At 39.7% G+C, this 19,130-nt stretch overlaps 1 protein-coding gene across 1 annotated transcript in view; it reads right to left on the bottom strand.

Annotated features, from left to right (window-relative positions):
- Positions 1–19,130, bottom strand: part of Iqub (IQ motif and ubiquitin domain containing) — a 53,702-nt gene that overhangs the window by 11,132 nt on the left and 23,440 nt on the right. The window contains exons 7-8 of the mRNA XM_032906870.1: positions 18,501–18,676; positions 655–825 (exon numbers count right to left, since the gene is read on the bottom strand). Of these exons, the coding sequence (XP_032762761.1) occupies positions 655–825; positions 18,501–18,676 (347 nt within the window). The remainder of the gene's footprint in view (positions 1–654; positions 826–18,500; positions 18,677–19,130) is intronic.

Raw genomic sequence — 19,130 nt, 5'->3', positions numbered from 1 at the left:
TAAAAGTAGAAAATTAATAGTGTGAGGGGAAAAAACAAGCATACATCAATGTGGCTTTACAACCTCCAAAAAGCAGGAGAGCAGGATGGCTCAGTGGGTAAGAGCATTTGCAATGAAAGCATGCGATATGGCTTCCACCTACCCAACTCAGAGGAAGGAAGCGCACACACACACACACACACACACACACACACACACACACACACACACACGAACAATAACAATAGGTAAAATTTTTAATGATTAAAATTAGTTTTCATTGAAAACTGTGTGAAATGTAGACAATAATTGCTGGGTATTTTTAATTCTCAAGGCACGTTGTGTTACATGGCTATATAAAGATGAATTTGTATTTTGAACATACTATGTTTACATTTTATTATATTATCATAAAGTATTTATGAAATTGTTTGCAAAATGTACCCATGACTTTGCACATGATTGTCATCAACATAGCACAGATTTTGAGGGCTTTTAGGTAACCATTCATTTATTGCACATATCTATCCCCACACTTAACACAAAAGAAGTTAGCTGTTTATACAATTTAACGTATGCAAGCATTTATTAATAGTTGTATATTTGCTTAATGAAAAGAAGCATGTTGAGTGTGTTATCCAGCTAATTTTTACACCGATGGTGAAGTTGACATACCTTCACAGTGTGCTTCAGCGTCAGGAGTATATCCAGCCTCTCGTCTTGAGAGAGGTTTTTCAGCAAGATACACTTGTAGATGCTTTGCAGCTCTCTGGCTCTTATTGTGAACTGTGTGTCCATTTCAACGGTTTGGCCATCCGGTCTTCTCCAGGTATTTGAAGCTGAACACTTGAAAATAATATTATTGTTGCAATTATGATTAACGAAAGACGGAAAGCAGCCATTTTGTCCCGTCTACTAGAAATCAATCCTCAGTCATAAGTGAAAAGATCACTAAGGTTTAAGAAAGATAATCAAATGAAAGCAGTGTTGGGAGCAAAACTCATAGCACTAAGTGCTTTCATGAAGAAATGGGAGATATCTTACACTAGCAACTTAAGAGCACACCCAGAGCTCTAGAACAAAAAGAAGCAAACACACCCAAGAGGAGTAGAAGACAAGAAATAATCAAACTTGGGGCTGAAATCAACCAATTAGAAGCAAAGGGAACAAAGAATCAACAAAACCAAGAGCTACTTCTTTCAGAAATCAGTAAGATAAACCCTTAGCCAGACTAACTAAAGGGCACAGAGACTGTATCAAAATTAACAAAATCAGAAATGAAAAGAGAGACATAACAGAAACAGGAAGTTAAAACAAATCATCAGATCTTACTACAAAAGCCTATACTCAACGAAACTGGAAAAATCTAGATGAAATGGATGGTTTTTAAACAATCTAAACAAGCCCAGAACCCCTAAGGAAACAGGAGTCAGTAAAAGTTTCCCAACCAAAATCCACCCCGGGCCAAATGGCTTTAGTACAGAATTCTACCAGACCTTCAAAGACGAGTAACACCAACACTCCTCAAACTATTCCACAAAATAGGAACAGAAGGAACACTCTCAAATTCATTCTATGAAGCCACAGTTACTCTGACACATAAACCACACAAAGAACCAACAAAGAGAACCTAAGACCAATTTCGCTTATGAATATCAATGCGAAAATACTCAATAAAATTCTCACAAACCAAGTTCAGGAACACATTAAAATGAGCATTCACCATGATCAAATAGGCTTCCTCCCAAGGATGCTTCAATATACAGAAATCCATCAATATAACCACTATATAAATAAACTGAAAGAAAACAAAATCACACAATCATCTCATTAGATGCTGAAAAGGCCTTTGACAAAATACAATACCCCTTCATGATAAAAGTCTTGGAAAGATCAGGAATTCAAGACCCATAACTAAATATAATAAAAGTAATATGCAACAAACCAACAGCCAACAAATAATTAAATGGAGAGATACCTGAAGCAATCCCACTAAAATCAGGGACTAGACAAGGCTGCCCACTCTCTCCCTATCTATGCAATATAGTGCTCAAAGTTCTAGCCAGAGAAATTGGACAACAAAAGGGGGTCAAAGGAATACAAATTGGAAAAGAAGAGGTCAAGGTATCACTATATGTGAACGATATGACAGTATGCATAAGCAACCCCAAAAATACCACCAGAGAACTCCTAACCTGATTAAAAAACTCAGAAAAGGGGTTGGATATAAAATTAACTCAAACAAATCGGTAGCCTTCTTTTATACAAAGGATAAATGGGCTGAGAAAGAAATTAGAGAAACAACATCCTTCATATAGTCACAAATACTATAAAATATCTTGGTGTAACTCTAACCAAAAGAGGGAAAGATCTGTATGACAAGAACTTCAAATCTCTGAAGAAAGAAATCAAAAAATATTTCAGAAAATTGAAAGACTTCCTACGTTCATGGATCAGTAGGATTAACATAGTAAGAATGGCCACCTTACCAAAAGCAATCTACAAATTCAATGCAATACCCATCAAAATTCCAACTCAATTCTTTATAGACATGGGAAGAGCAATTCTCTACTACATATGGAAAAAAACAGAATATTGAAAACAATTACTAACAATAAAAGATCTTCTGGGGGACCTGACCTAAAAGTAAATATATATATTTATATATATATTAATATATATATATATTTATATATATATATTAATATATATATATATATCACATGGTATTGGTACAGAGACAGACAGGTCAATCATTGGAATAGAATTGAAGACCCAGAAATAAACCCACACACCTATGGACAACACTTGATCTTTGATAAAGAAGCCAAAATAATACAGTGGAAAAGAGAAAGCATCTTCACCAAATGCTGCTCTAAGTGGCAGTCTACATGTAGAAAAATGAAAATCCATTCATACTTATCTCCTTGTACAAAGCTCAAGTCCAAGTGAATCAAGGACCTCCACATAAAGCCAGATACACTGAATCTAATAGATGAGAAAGTGGGAAATAACCTGGAATGCATTGACACAGGAGAAATTTTTCTGAACAGAACACCAATGACTCAGGTTCTAAGATTAATAACTGACAAATGGGACCGCATGAAGCTGACAATCTTCTGTAAAGGCCAAGGACACCATCAATAAGACAGAAACGGCAACCTATAGATTGGGAAAAGTTCGTCACCAACCCTACATCTGATAGTTAATATCCAAAATATACAAAGAACTCAAGAAGTAAGAGTCCAGAAAATCAAATAACCCAACTTTTAAAATGGGGAACAGAAAAACAGAGAATTCTCAACTGAGGAATCTCAAATGGTAGAGAAGCACTTAATGAAACATCCAACACCCTTAGTCATCAGGGAAATGCAAATCATAACAACCCTGAGATTCCACCTCACACCAGTCAGAATGGCTAAGATGAAAAACTCAGGTAACAGCAGATGCTGGAGAGGATGTGGAAAGATCCCACTCCTCCATTGCTAGTCGGATTGCAAACTAATCCAACCACTGCGGAAACCAATCTGGAGGTTCCTCAGAAAATTGGTAATAACCTGACAACCCAGATATAGCACCTGGGCATATACCCAAAAGCTCATATCACAAGGGAAGTACTCCACTATATTCATAGCAGCATTCTTTATAATAGTCAGAAGCTGGAAACAACCTAGATGTCCCTCAATAGAAGAATATATACAGAAAATGTGGTTCATTTACACACTGGAATACTACTCAGCTATTAAAAACGAGGACATCATGAATTCTGCAGACAAACTGATGGAACTAGAAAATATCATCCTGAGTGAGGTAACCCAGGTCAAAAGGACACACATGGAATGTATTCACTGATAAGTGCATATTAGCCAAAAAATTCAAAGTACCCATGGTACAACTCACAGACCATACGAAGCTTAACAAGAAGTACAGCCCAAATGTGTAGACTTCAATCTCTCTTAGAAGGGGAGAACAAAACAATCTTGGGAGGTGGAAGGAAGGAGGGACCTGGGAGGGAGAGGGGAAAATGGGGGCAGAATCAGGTATGAGGTGAGACAGGAGAGAAGCCCAGAGAACCAGGAGAATGAATAGAAAAATGCAGCACTGTGGGGTGGGAGGAGAGAAACCTCTAGAAAATCAAAGACACCAAGGATGTGAGAGGCTCCCAGGACCCAGTGGGGATGACCTTAGCCTAAATGCCCAATAGTGTGGAGATGGAACGTAAAGAGAGAATCTTCAGTAGATAGACATGGCCCCCATTTGAGACATGGGGCCATGCAACCACCCTCAAAATTTTTGACCCATAATTGTTCATATCTAAAGGAAATTCAGGGACAGAAATGAAGCAGAGACTGAAATAAAGGCTAGACAGAGACCATCCCAACTTGGGATTCCTCTCACTCTCAGGCACCAAACCCTGACACTATCACTGATGCCATGCTGTATTTAAAGACAGGAGCCTAGCACAGCAATCCTCTGAGACGCTCTACCAGTAGCTGACTAAAACAGATGCAGATACTTACAACCAACCATTGGACTGAGCACAGGCACCCCCATGGAAGAGTATGGGGAAGGACTGAAGGGGCTGAAGGGAGTCACAACCCTATAGGAGGACAACAGTTCCAACTAACCCAGACCCTGCAGAGCTCTCAGAGACCAATCCACCAACCAAAGATGGGCTGATCCGTAGCCCCCACCACATATGTAGCAGAGGACTGCCTTGTGTGGCTTCAGTGGGAAAGGATGCACTTAATCCTGTAGAAACTTGATGCCCCAGGAAGGGGTGAGGTGTGTGCGTGGGTGGGTGGGGAATCACCCTCTCAAAGGCAAAGGGGAAGGGGAAGGGAAGGATAGGGTGAAGAACTCGTGGAGAGGGCCCAAGAAAGGGGGGGGTGTCAACATATGGAATGTCAATAAATTAATTAATAATGTAATTAAATTAAATTCAAAAAAGAATCAAATTTATAGACCATAGAAAAGTAAAGCTTTTTTTAAAATTCATCTATTTATCTTTGATGAACTAAAGATTGAACTTAGGGCTTCTTATATGCTAGGTAAGGACTCTATTGTTTAGGCCTAAGTTTACGGTACCCTGGATTATATTTTACTAGGGACTGGAGAGAGTGTATCCTGCTCTGGAGCCAGCATCCTTGACAGGGATGAGAAAGGAAGACAGAGCAGTATGTGGTTGGACTTGTTGGATATATCAAGTAACCAAGCCTGATGAGTCCCTGGGGGCTGAGAAGACGGCTCATGGAAGAGTGTTCACTGCTGCCAGGTTCAGATCAATTCCCTGTACCTATGTCATGGATCATACTGCTTCTAATCTCAATTCTAGACAATCCAAATCTTCTAGCCTCCATAGGCTCCTGCACACCCATGGTGCACATAAACACATTGAAAATTAAGTCTCTTAGAAACATTTAAAGGTGCTTCCACAGCATAGGGGGTGCCCCGTTAGTCTTTGTGGTGGAGGGGTACTATTCAGTCTGCAGAAAGTAAAACATATCTCCAAGACTGAGTTTGAGGCTGACTTATATTACTTGGCCTAAAGAATGGTTTAATTTATATTAGCAATTGCTCATTGACTCCATAGGGAGAACAGCATATATTTTAACATGTATATTTCATTCTCTGCCTAGCTCTATCTTGAGTATGTGTTCATGTGTCTTGGTCAAGTGCCTTGACACATTAAGACAACTTTCAGAGAGCAGTTGTGGTAATCCATAGTATTTGAAGACCCCTACAGACATCTCAGAAAGGGGATGCAGGAGTTATGTCTTAGAACCTTGCATAGAACAAGTTTATAACAAGTTCAAAGTTCTTCAGAAAGCTGGTATCCATAGCGAAATAGCTGAATCATTGAATCTCTGAATACATGCGTTCTGCATCCTCAAATTCAACTAACCATGCATCAAAGAATACTTTTTACAAGAATTGTTTCCTGGAAGTTCTACCCTGTCCCCTCTGCATCCCATTTCCCAGGCCACAGCTCTGCCTGTATACTTGGAAGTCTGTTGCCACCAAGGATAACCAGGTGAGATCCCCATGCCCCAATCACCTGCCAGCTGGGTCCCCTGGCAAGTTCAGCAGCTGTGAGGTCTGCCCCATCACCTCTGAGATCCAACAAGACAACCAAAGGAGACCAAGGGGATACAAATTAGAAAGGAAGAAATCAAAAGATTGCTATTCACAGATGATATGATACCATATATAAGTAACCCTAAAATTTCTATGAGGTAACTCCTACAGTTGATAAACACCTTCAGCAAAGTAGCTGGATGCAAAATTAACTAAAATAAAAAAATCATAGCCCTCTTTTATACAAATGATAAACAGGCTGAGAAAGAAATTAGTAAAACAATACTTTACAATAGCCACATATAATATAAAATATCTTTGTGTAACTCTAACCAAGCAAATGAAAGACCTGTATGACAAGAATTTCAAGTCTCTGAAGAAAGAAATTGAGGAAGATAACAGAAAATGAAAAAAATCTTCTATGCTCATAGACCAGTAGGATTAACATAGGGAAAATCACCATTTTACTAAAAGCAATCTACAAATTCAATGCAATTCTTGTCAAAATTACAACACAATTGTTTACAGTCCATGAAAGAGGAATTTTCAAATTAATGTGGAAAAAAAAACAGGATAGCTAAAACAACCCTGTATAATAAAAGAATTTCGGAGGTATCACCATCCCTGATTTTAAGTTGTGCTACAGAGCCACAGTAATAAGAATTGCATGATATTGGAATAGAAACAGATAGGTTGATCAATGCAGTAGAATTAAAGACCCAGAAATAAACCCACACACCTATGGACACTTGATTTTTGACAAAGAAGCCAAAACCATTCAATGAAAAAAAGAAAGCATCTTCAATAAGTGATGCTGGTCTAACTTGATGTCTGCATGTTGATGACTGCAAATACATATGTCATCCTGCACGAAACTCAAGTTCACAAAAATCAAGGATAAAAACAGATACACCGAATCTAATAGAAGAGAGAATGGGATAGAGCCTCGAACTTATTGGCAGAGGGGACAATTTCCTGAACAGAACACCAATGGCACCAGATCTAAGATCAGCAATTGATAAATAAGACCTCATGAAACTCAAACGTTTCTGAAAGGCAAAACACACTGTCAATAAGACAAAATGGCAACATACAGCGTAGAAAAAGATCCTCACCAGCCCTACCTCTGACAGAGGACTAAAATGCAAAATATATAAAGAACTAGAGAAGTTAGGCACCAACAAGCCAAATAACTTAATTGAAAAGTTGGGTACAGAGCTAATGGCCAAGAAACACTTAGAGAAATGTTCGACAACCTTCATGGTCTGGGAAATGAAATTCAAAGCATCTCTGGGATTTCATCGTACACCAATCAGAATGGCTAAGGTCAAAAACTCAAGGGACAGCACGTGCTGGCTAGGATTTAGACACGGCATCCCAGCTAGAGGAAAGGGATCCAAAGGCAGGCAGCAGAGTCATATATGGCCCCTGCTCTGGTTGCCATGGGTCCCACATGAAGACCAAGCTGCACATACGCCACATAATTTGCAGGGAGCTGAGGTCCATCATGTGCATGCTTTTTGGTTGGAGGTTCAGTCTCTGTGAGCCCCTATGGGCCCAGGATAGTTGATTCTGTAGGTTTTCTTGTGGTGTCCTTGACCTCTCTGGTTCCCCCAATACTACCCCTGGCACAAGTCTCCCGGAGCTCTACCCAACACCTATGGGCGTAGGTCTCTGCATCTGCCTTCATTAGTTGCTGGGCAAAGGACAGTTATGCTAAAAGCCCTATCTGCAAGCATAGCAGACTATCATTAATAGTGTCAGGGGTTGGTTTCTGTTGATTGCTGTTGGTCTCGGTTTGTTAAGTATTCGTGCACAAAGAAGAAATGACTAGAAGAATTAATTAGATATCCTGATGTCGAAGATCAAACTTGCTCCCAAGGAACACGACGACCCTAATCAGTAGGATGTAGTGTAATGATGTCAACCTTTCTCCTCTATCCTTTATCCAGTGTTATGGGGTTGAAAGGGTTGAAAAGGGATAGAGAAGGGTGGAATAAAAAAGAACCCACAAAGCAGCCAAAGTTCAGCTACAGTGTTCATTTGAGCATGATGCCACATGTCTGTAATTCCAACACTTGACAAGTGGAGACAGGAGGAACAAGAGTTCAAGGCCAGTTTCCACAGTTTGTTGGAGACCAGCCTAAGCTACAGGAAGACTCTCTCAAAACCACAAGAACTGTGTCTGGGCACAGTATACATAGACCATTTTGGGATTTGTCCTTACTCACTAAACAAGTCAGTACAACAATAAATTATTTGCACAGTATTTATAATGGATTTTGTGTTAAAAAGTCACCCGGAGCTTAGACTATAGCTCAGTGGTAGAGTGCTTACCTAGAACACATATACCCCTAACTTCAGTCCCCAGTATTTTACAAAGAAAAAGGGAATCTGGCGATAACGTAAACTACACAGGGATGTAAATACATCAGAAGCAAACATAGTGTCCTTTTAAACATGACTGGAGCAACAGTTGAAATGTTGCCCAGGCTCTGGGCACCAATCTGTCGCACATATGAGGGACAAGCGTTTTAGCTGTGCCATGATCACTACTACCCAAGTGTTGCCAGAAATTCTCACTTTCTATTAACAAACATGGCATACAGCACCCCCAGCCTAGTGTACACCCTACATTGAGGGGTGGGAAATGGGTGTACATTTGCCCTAACACTCAACTAAGAATTCCTGGAATGATGGAACAGAAGCACAGAACAGGGTCTGAGCTGCGTAATGAATGTAGAGCCAGGGTGGCTGTAACGTTTGTTTTTAATACATCCTGACCGCAGCCTCCCCTCCTTCCACTCTTCCCTGTCCTCCAACCCCCACTTCCCATCTTCCCTCTTCCTCTTCCTCTTCCTCCTCCTCATCCTCCATTTCCCTTCAGAAAAGAGCAGGCCTCCCAGGGATGTCCACTGAACACAGCCTAACAAGATACAATAAGACACGACATAAACCCTCATATCAAGGCTGGGCTAGAAAACCCAATGGCCACAGACACCAACTAAGTAGGGCTCTTAGGGGCTCACAAACACTGAAGCAGCACAGGTCAGAGCTAGGTCCTCTGCGTGTGTGTTATGGTCGTTAGCTTGGTGTTTCTGTGGGACTCTTAACGGTGGGAGTGTGGGCATCTCTGATTCTTTCATCTGCTCTTGGGAGCCTTTTCTTCCAGGATGGCTTTTAAGGACGGCCCGCTGTGCTTAGCACTAATCCGTCTCCTTCTATCAAGACTTTAAGAGCAGAGGATTCAGCTAGATATCCCTCAGGGATAACTTAGTGTTTCTTTTTTCCTCTTTTACTTTAGAGTAAAAAGCTGCTCTATTTCTTTGCCTGATTACAGTTCTTCAGAAACACGCCTGTGTTGATCACAATTACTGGCTTTTCAGATATTGGTTGTTTTTTGTGGGCTAATTAGTCATTGCTTTGGGGTCCTTGTATCCTGATTTATGCCATAATTGCAACCATTTAAATCTTAGATGTGGTTTAATTTTCAATTTAAGTGGAAATCCCTATGTGTTTGAGCAAATTATTAGAAATTTGTAATGATACTGCAGTTAGAATGACAGTTTACAAAGAAGTTTTTAGTTATGGCCTCAATTTACCTCCATTGTTTGCATGTTAGAATGAGAAAAACAAAGTTGCCCCCTTACAATTATTACATTTTCAAAACAACAGTATCATTAAAGTCGTCAGCAAAACAAAAGTTTCTTAGAGCTGATAACCTCTAGATTCCTGATAACCTTTAGATTCTTAGTTTAAGTTTTGATCTGGCAAATGCTACAGGACTAACCCTGGTTTATAATGTCCTATAAGAAACAGAACAATAAGTAACATTAGAGAGCTGATAGGCTGGAGTTGAGCTGTCTGAATAGCTATAAAAATAACATGGGTTAGTAATAAGATACTGTAATTGCTATCACTTAGAAACAATGCAATTTTACAACTGAAAGAGCCTTACATTGAGTATTTTTGCTCAACTACAGTGCTTGTTTCAAAGCTCATTTTTTTTAAATGTAAAGACTAATTAGGGTAAATTTCATACTGCATTATCCTCAAGTCTAACTAATATCTTCATCGCCATATGCTAATTTCCACAGCAGGGTTCTATAAAATACAATTTCTTTCCTACCACTTGTAAGGACAATATCTTTTACTCTGCAGGCTGGCAACTTATTTCATTTGTAATAATCCTTCTAAGAACATGTTGCTGAAGCATCTACTTTATCTAATGTATCAGAAGTTGGCAGTCGGTGCACTGTTTAATTCCACTTCCAAATGAGTGCCTATCACGATCGAGGTCTTTTGTGGTTCTATTGAGTACAAGATACTAGAGTAGTGTTTTAGACTCTTTCAAATGTACCTCCAAACCCTTCTAACATTTTAACTCTGAAATCAACCTTACTATTCTCCAAAAGGTATTCTCTAGTACTACGGCTGGAACCCACAGCACTGCTCACATTTGAAATCCGTTTACAGTTATAAACACCCAAATGTGCCCACACGTGGGTGCACGTGCATGTGTCTTGTGTCTGCATTTCAGTAACCTGTAGCAAAGGACATTGAATCTCGACAATTTTATGCTTTCAAATTTTGTTTTCCAGAAAGACGATAAAAGGTAAATTTCGCAAGTCATTTTGTGTGTCTCAAAGCGTCTACAGTGCTTATCCACTCATCTAACAAATATTTATTGTGTCTACTGTATGTTAGTGCAGTGGGCCTTTCGTAAACAAAGGGCAATCTTGATGTCAAAAGCACTCAAGTCTCGTGAGATAGAAAGGTAAGAAAATGACTAAAATTTAGAGGGCGAGCATGCTTGATGCTTCAGATAGACAGGAAGGAAGGGCTGTCCATCAAGCACTTAACTCCTAAAAGGAAAACTATGTCTACGATGAAGAGAAGAGACTAAGCAAGAATTAGCCAGATTTAAGAGAACTGAATGATATAATCAGATAATCCTACATATGAAGTTCAAGTTTCCAAAAGCTGGCACAAAGAAGATATATATAAATCTGTTCAGCAAAGCTGTTTTTATCTTTGGCTGTCCTTCTGCCAACACTGATAACTTCATCTTCGAGAACAGGCTTCTTTGATTTCAGGCCTTAAGGGTGTTTTTTTTTTTTTTCTCCCCTCTGATGAGGGAAAATGTCAACTTTGCTTATTTCCCTTCCACGGTTCCTTTTTCTTTGAATGCTTTCGCTATAATAAGAGATGTACAACAACCATGGTCTTAAATGGCTTCAGAAATAGAAGCGTAATAAATTCCACTTAGCTGCCAACAAATGAAACAGCAGAGGCTGTGGAACAGAGCAACTGAAGAACAGCAGGACGGACTGGAAGGTGGGGAGAGGACAAAGGCTTCCAGATCAGCAGGCCTCCCCAGGAGAAAAAAAAATGGCTGCACTGGGAGAATGGCTCCTTTCTTCTTCCTGAATTAGTTCTCAGGTCCCCAAGGGTACAAATTAAGCACAAAGTTAAGCCCCCAAAAAGCCACTGGGTAGGGATCAACTTTTCTTTTATACAGCAAAAGGGTTTTATTCATCCACAGTGACCCCCTGTTAAATGCACAGCTCAGAGAGAGAGAGAGGCAGATGCATTTTCTCTCCCAGTAGCTGTTGGCCACCTGAGCATGGAGAAAAAGCATTTACATGGCACAGCTCACATAAATTGCAGGTTTCTTTTGGGCTTGTGACTGTGAGAAATGATGCATGAAAAAAAAAGGGAAATGAATGGTCTCAACTCTAGGGATGATCTCTCTTGCAGAAATGCAAATGATCTCTTCATATAATTTGTTAAAATGCATCCAAAATGTTAAAGCCGGAAGGCCACTGGTGACATTTCGTTAAGATGTCATGACCTGAATTCCCTTACGTCAGTATACCTGTCAGTTCTTAAAGTCTGATAACCTGCAGAAGTCAATATTCCAGGTGATAAATTACAAGTTAACTAATGTTTTTATAATCCTTAAAGTTTTTTTAAATTAAGAATGAGACCTGTAGGAACTATTTGTTTCAATTTCCCAATTACATTAATGAAAGCATGTCCGTCCCTATTCAGAGAAATCATGTTCAGTATGAGATTTTTAAAGAACGTTGTCAATAGATCCCACAGTTGTCGGAGTAAATGAGTTTCAACTAAAACTAAATATAGAGTCCTTCAAGGCCTTGGATTCCACTCTTTATGAAGTATTTAGAATTCAAAACAGGGCCTTCCTCATGGAAATTCTTTTTAACAGTATCTCTTCATCTTTTCTTTATTTTGGATGAGATTCTTATGAGAATTGTCTTAGCATACTGTACTTCATGAGAAAGGATGGTATCGGTTGGCTCTAGAGTCAATTTCATATTTAGGCTTTGATCTACTGATGAATTGCACACAGATATAATTTCAAAAACTGCTTAGGAGCATGAAAAATCACAGTTCCTAGTCATAAAGCAGATGCATCCATCTCTTTCAAATACACTGGCTGCATCAGGTGCATGCCTGATGCGAAAGCATCACACAGAACTGAGTCAGATGCAAAACGTATCAAAAGTATGTGGTCTTTCTGGAGACCTTCAAGCAACTGAGCATGACTGGGGCAGTGTAAATGTAGTAGATAAAAAAGATGATAATAAGACAACAATGGGATAAGGGGGCTGCACAGACAGGAGGTGATTAAAATCATGGCTCCCACAGGGAAATACAGAGGGGCAGGATCCAGGTGTGTCTAGGAAGGTCTTTCTAGTGGTCAGTTGGGTGATGGAACAGAGAGCACTGAGAACTTAGATGTTCATGGCCTCACGTGGAAACGAAATAATCAAGATGAGAAGGATATCCAGATTCGCTTAAATATTGCTATTATTATGAATTGAAAAGTAAATATCTATGCTTTTCAATGGTCTTAGGCAACCCCTGTGAAAGGGCTGTTCGTCCTCCAAAGGGGTCATGATGCACAGGTTGAAGACTGCTGAGTTAGAGCAAGTGAGTAGATGAGACACTCACAGAGCAAGTTTACATGAACTCTACAGTGTCCATTGTACGAGAAACAAGAAAGGCAACTCTACCTCATAATGATTTCCCTGGAGAGACAGGGAGGGGGAAAGAGAGGAGCTACTATGGCCTCCTACCCTCATAGTATCAGGAAGATTACAAGGCACTCCAATCAGATTCAGACATCTGTAGTGGATGTCTTGCCCTACAGGCATAGTCTGTTTGACACAGGTAACACCATCAAGATGCAGAACAGAGCCATTTCCCTAAGTCAATGAAAGCAGGTTTGGAGATGAACATGTGAAATATTAGGGAAGAATACAGCAACAACCAAAAGCTGGTTGCTAGTCAGGTGCAGAAGTTAATAATAACATACATGTTTCTATCTAGAGCAGTGGTCCTCAACTTTCCTGATGCTGCAATGCTTTAATACAGTTCCTCATGTTGTAGTGACCCCCCCAACCCTAAATGTTTTCGTTGCTTTTCATAACTATAGTTTTGCTACTGTTATGAATTGTAATGTAACTATCTGTGCTTTACAATGGTCTTAGGTGACCCCTGTGACAGGGCTTTTTAACTTCCAAAGGGGTCCCAAAGCACAGGTTGAGAACTGCTGATCTAGAGCAAGTGAGTAGTTGAGGCACTCACAGAGAGAGGTTACATGAGCTCTACAGAACAGGGCTCATATAGAGGTAAGGGTGAGTTCACCCTGAGGTGTGTGCCTGGAATCTTCGAAAGGCAGTAGATAGGAGAAATTGGGTGCATGATTTAGAGGTTTCTAATGATCCAGTCTATAACCAGAACTAAAATTAAAGGCACTAAGATTGAAGTCACATAGAAGAGTGCCTAAATGAGACGACAGAAGGGCATCTAAAGGAATAAACAATGTAGTTTTTAAAAATGTTCTAAGATAACAAGAGTCAGGGAAGGAGAATTACTACCAGCAAGTGTCATAGAAAACTGTATCCTTTTCGTCTTCCGGGTGGATGGATGGATTAGCTTTCCATTGTCTAGAAATATCAGATTTACAAAAAGAAATTTGTTACTGTGGAAACAAGCTTTCATTATTAACAGGCAGTGTGACCACAAAAGAGTAATTAGTTTCTTTCCCCCTTAATTGCACGTTTTCTTGCCTTTCAATAATTGTATAGTCATTGGTCAAAAATGTCCAGTCAACTAGAACTAGTAAGCCAGACCATAAACATAGGTCTCCAGTTAAATACCAAGGTAGTGACCACTGGGTACCCCAGACCCAGACATTCTAAAACGTTACTACTTTGTACTCTCCAAATTTAAACTCTCCAAATTTAAATAATCACTCCACATTTTCTCCCCTAAACAAAATCCCCTTATTCAGGAACATAAGAATCTCATGTTCTCTGTCAGTCTTTATTTGAGGGCATAGTTCGAATAGTCAGCTGTAGTAAAAGAGCAAAAATAGAGGATATTCTAAAGACTATCCCAGTGTTAAAAAGAAAGAAATTAAAGACTTTCAGGAATTTAATAAAAATGTTGACACATTATACCGAAACGTATGGGACACAATGAAAGCAGTGCTAAGAGGAAAACTCATAGCACTAAGTAAAGAAACTGGAGGGATCTTACACTAGCAACTCAACAGCACACTCTAGAACAAAAAGAAGCAAACTCATCCAAGAGGAGTAGAAGGCAGAAAATAGTCAAACTCAAGGCTGAAATCAACCAAATAGAAACAAAGATAACAATACGAAGAATCAGCAAAACTAAAAGCTGGCTCTTTGAGAGAATCCAAGATAGATAAACCCCTAATCAAACTAACTAAAGGGCCCAGAGGCAGTATCCAAATTAACAAAATCAGAAATGAAAAGGGAGACATAACAACAGAAATGGAGGGAATTCAAAAAAGCATCAGATCCTACTACAAAAGCCTAGACTCAACAAAACTAGAAAATCTAGATAAAATGGATGGTTTTCTAGACAGATACCTCATACCAAAGTTAAATCAAGAGCAGGTAAACTTTCTAAACAGGACCATATCCCATAAGGAAATAGAAGAAGTCATTAAATAACCTCCCAACCAAAAAAAAGCCCAGGACCAGATGGATTTAGTTCAGAATTCTACCAGACCTTCAAAGAAGACCTGGTATCAATATTCCTCTAAGTATTCCATAAAATAGATACAGAAGGAACACTATCTAATTCATTCTATGAAGTCACGATTATTATAAAACCACACAAGGACCCTATCTAAAAAGAGAACTTCAGATCAATCTCACTTATGAATATTGATGCAAAAATACTCAATAAAATTCTCACAAACCGAATCCAAGAACACATCAAAACCATCATTCACCACCATCAAGTAGGCTTCATCCCAGAAATGCAAGGTTGGTTCAATACAAGAAATCCATTAACATAATCTACCATATAAACAAACTCAAAGAAAAAAATCACATGATCATCTCCTTAGATGCAGAAAAAGCATTTGACAAAATACAACGCCCATTCATGTTAAAAGTATTGGAGTGATCAGGAATTCAAGGCCCATAGCTAAACATAATAAAAGCAATTTACTGCAAACCAACAGCCAAAATCAAATTAAATAGAGATACTTGAAGCAATCTCACTAAAATCTGTGACAAGACAAGGATGTCCACTATCTCCATATCTATTCAATATAGAACTCAAAGTGCTAGCTAGAAAAGTAAGACAACAAAAAGAGATGAAAAGGATACAAATTGGCAAAGAAGAATTAAAGGCATCACTATTTGCAGATGATGATAGTATACATAAGTGACCCCAAAATTCTCCAGCTGATAAACAATTTCAGCAAAGTGGCTGGATATAAAATTACTAATTAATTTATTTATCAGTAGCCTTCCTTTATACAAATGAAAAATAGGCTGAAAAAGAAATTAAGGAAAAATTCCCTTCATAATAGCCACAGATATTATGAACTATCTTGGGGTAACTCTAACCAAACAAGTGAAAGATCTTTATAAGAACTTTAAGTCTCTCAAGAAAGAAATCAAAGAAGATCTCAGAAAATGAAGAGATCTCCCATGCTCATAGATTGGCAGAATTAACATAGTAAAAATGGCCATCCTACCAAAGGCAATCTATAGATTCAGTGCAATCCCCATCAAAATCCCAACACAATTCTTCAAAGACATAGAAAGTGCAATTCTCAAACTCATCTGGAAAGGCAAAAAACCCAGAATAGCAAAAACAATTCTTAACAATAAAAGAATGGCTGGGGGAATCACCATCCCTGACCTCAAGCTCTACTACAGAGCAATAGAGATAAAAAAAAAAAAAAAAAAGCCAAAACTGCATGGTATTGGTACAGAGACAGAAAGGTTGATCAATGGAATAGGATTAAAGATCCAGAAAGAAAACCACACACTCATGCACACTTGCTCTTTGACAAAGAAGCCAAAAATATACAGTGGAAAAAAGAAAGCATCCTCAATAAATGGCGCTGGTCTAACTGGATGTCTGTGTGTAGAAAAATAAAAATAGACCCATATTTGTCACCATGCACAAAGCTCAAGTCCAAGTGGATCAAGGACTTCAATATAAAACCAGATACACTGAATCTAATAGAATAGAAAGAGGGAAAGAGCCTTGGACTCATTGCACAAGGGGAAATTTCCTAAACAGAACCTCAATGGCTCAGGCTCGAAGATCAAGAATTGATAAATGAAACCTCATGAAACTGGAAAGCTTCTGTAAAAGCAAAGGACATAGTGAATAAGACAAATCGATACCCTACAGATTGGGGAAAAAAATCTTCACTAACCCCACATCTGATAGAGGGTTAATATCCAAAATATATAAAGAACTCAAGAGCTTACCACAAAAAAAAAAAATAAAAAAATGGGGAATTCACAATATTCACAATAAAACCAAGAATTCACAATAGAGGAATAGTGAATGGTTGAGAAGCACTTAAAGAAATGGTCAAAGTCCTTAGTGATCAGAGAAATGCAAATCAAAATGACCCTGAAATTCTACCTTACACCAGTCAGAATGGCTAAGATCAAAACCTTAGGTGACAACACTTGTTGGCAAGGATGTGGAGAAAGAGGAACACTCCTCCATTGTTGGTGGGATTGCAAACTGGTACAACCACTCTGGAAATCAGTTTAGAGGTTCCTCAGATAATTAGAAATAGACCTACCTAGAAACCCAGAAATACCTCTCTTGGGAATATACCCCAAAGATGCCCCACCATGCCACAGGGGCACATGTTCCAATATGTTCACAGCAGCCATATTTGTGATAGCCAGAAACTGGAAACAACACAGATGTCCCAGAACAGAAGAATGGATACAGAAAATGTGGTTCGTTTACACAATGAAATACTACTCAGCTGTTAAAAACGAGGACATCCTGAGTTTTGCAGGCAAATAGGTGGAATTAGAAAATGTCATCCTGAGTGAGGTAAGTCAGACCCAAAAGTGAGGGGAGGGGTGAGGGGAGAGAGGAACATGATCTGGTATTGGGTTAGGGAAAAGGATGGAAGCCCTGAGGGCCAGCAGAAAGAATGGAAACTGGCCACCCCAGGAGGAAGGAGGTTGGGAGGACACTCTAGAATGTACCAGAGACCTGGGAAGTGAGAGACTCTCAGGACTCTATATGGGGAACCCTAGATGAAAGGTCCTACAATGGGGAGACAGAATTTATTGAATCTACCTCCAGCAGAAAGACAGGGCATCAAGTGAGGGATGGGGTTGCTATCCCACAGCCAAAGCTCTGACGCATAATTCTTCCTGTCTGAAAGAAATGCAGGGGTGGAAATGGAGAAGAGCCTGAGGAAAAGAAGGTCCAGTGACAGCCCCAAGTGGGATCCAGCTCAAAGGGAGGCCCAAGACCTGACACCATTACTGAGGATATGGGGCGTTCACAAAAAGGGATCTACCATGACTGCTCTCCAAAAGACACAACAAGCAGCTGAAAGAGTTGCAGATATATGTGCCCAAGCAATGAACAGAAGTTTCTACTCCCTCTGGTTGAATTAGGGAAAAGCTGGAGGAAGCCAAGGAGGAGGGCAACCCTGTAGGAGGACCAGCAGTCTCAATTAACCTGGACCCCTGAGATCTCTCAGACACTGGATCACCAACCAGGCAGCATGCACCAGCTGAGATGAGGCCTCCAACACATACAGCAGAGGACTCCTGTCTGGGTTCACTCAGAGAAGATGCACCCAACCCTCAAGAGACTGGAGGCCCCAGCAAGTTTAGAGGTCTGGTGGGGTGAGGACATCCTTGTGGAGATGGGGGAGTGCCAGGGGTGGGGAGGAGGTGTGGGATGTGGAACTCTCAGGAGGGGTGGGGTGACTGGAAGGAGAATAAAATCTGGAGTGTATAAATAAATAAATAAATAATTTTTTTAAATTTTATGGAAGTTCTCGTGGTAAAGGTCTCTCCAGTAGTTTATTATTCCACATGGTTAAACTCAAAATACATGCCTATTAGAATAACTTCACTAACCTTATCCAGAAAAGCTTGTGTAGCTGCATCCTGTCTCTCCAACTGAGCGACATATCTATGTCTCCCGATGGAAGCAATTATCTGCGTCTCTTTTTCCAAAAGCTCGCACAGAGCAGCTTTCCTCTCAGCCTCACTTGAATATTGCTCAACTTGTGTGGCTTCTTCGTGACGCCAAACTGGAGGGGTGACATGAAAGGTTCTTGAGTTGTCACAATTTGCAGATTTTTCTTCCAAGGAGAGATTTATTTTTACTTTTTTAATCGCGGTTGTGTGTGGGTGTGCACACCAGTAGAGAGGCCCGTGCAGACCAGATGTGTCCAACCTCTCTGGAGCTGGAGCTGCCAGTGATTAGAGGCCACCTTATGTGATTCCTGGAAATCAGATGCAGGTCCTTGCTCTCCAACACTCAGACTAAAATAATGGATAAGAATTGTAACTCGAGAGCATTAAGTATTCCTAACAGTTCCTTCACAACCAACCCTCTTCCACTTACTTTTTCATCTTCTACAAGTCCGAAGGCTTCCTTTGACTTCCTCTACTCTCTCTGCCCTTTCTGGGTTACCTTTTATTCCACCTTAGTATCTGCTCTAATGACCCAAAAATAGTAGCTGGATACAGAAGAGTTTATAT

Source organism: Rattus rattus, chromosome 6, assembly GCF_011064425.1.
Source record: "Rattus rattus isolate New Zealand chromosome 6, Rrattus_CSIRO_v1, whole genome shotgun sequence".
NCBI classification, from domain to species: Eukaryota; Metazoa; Chordata; class Mammalia; order Rodentia; family Muridae; genus Rattus; species Rattus rattus.
Note: the sequence above shows the minus strand (reverse complement) of the source record. Positions and strands in the feature narration are given on the sequence as shown.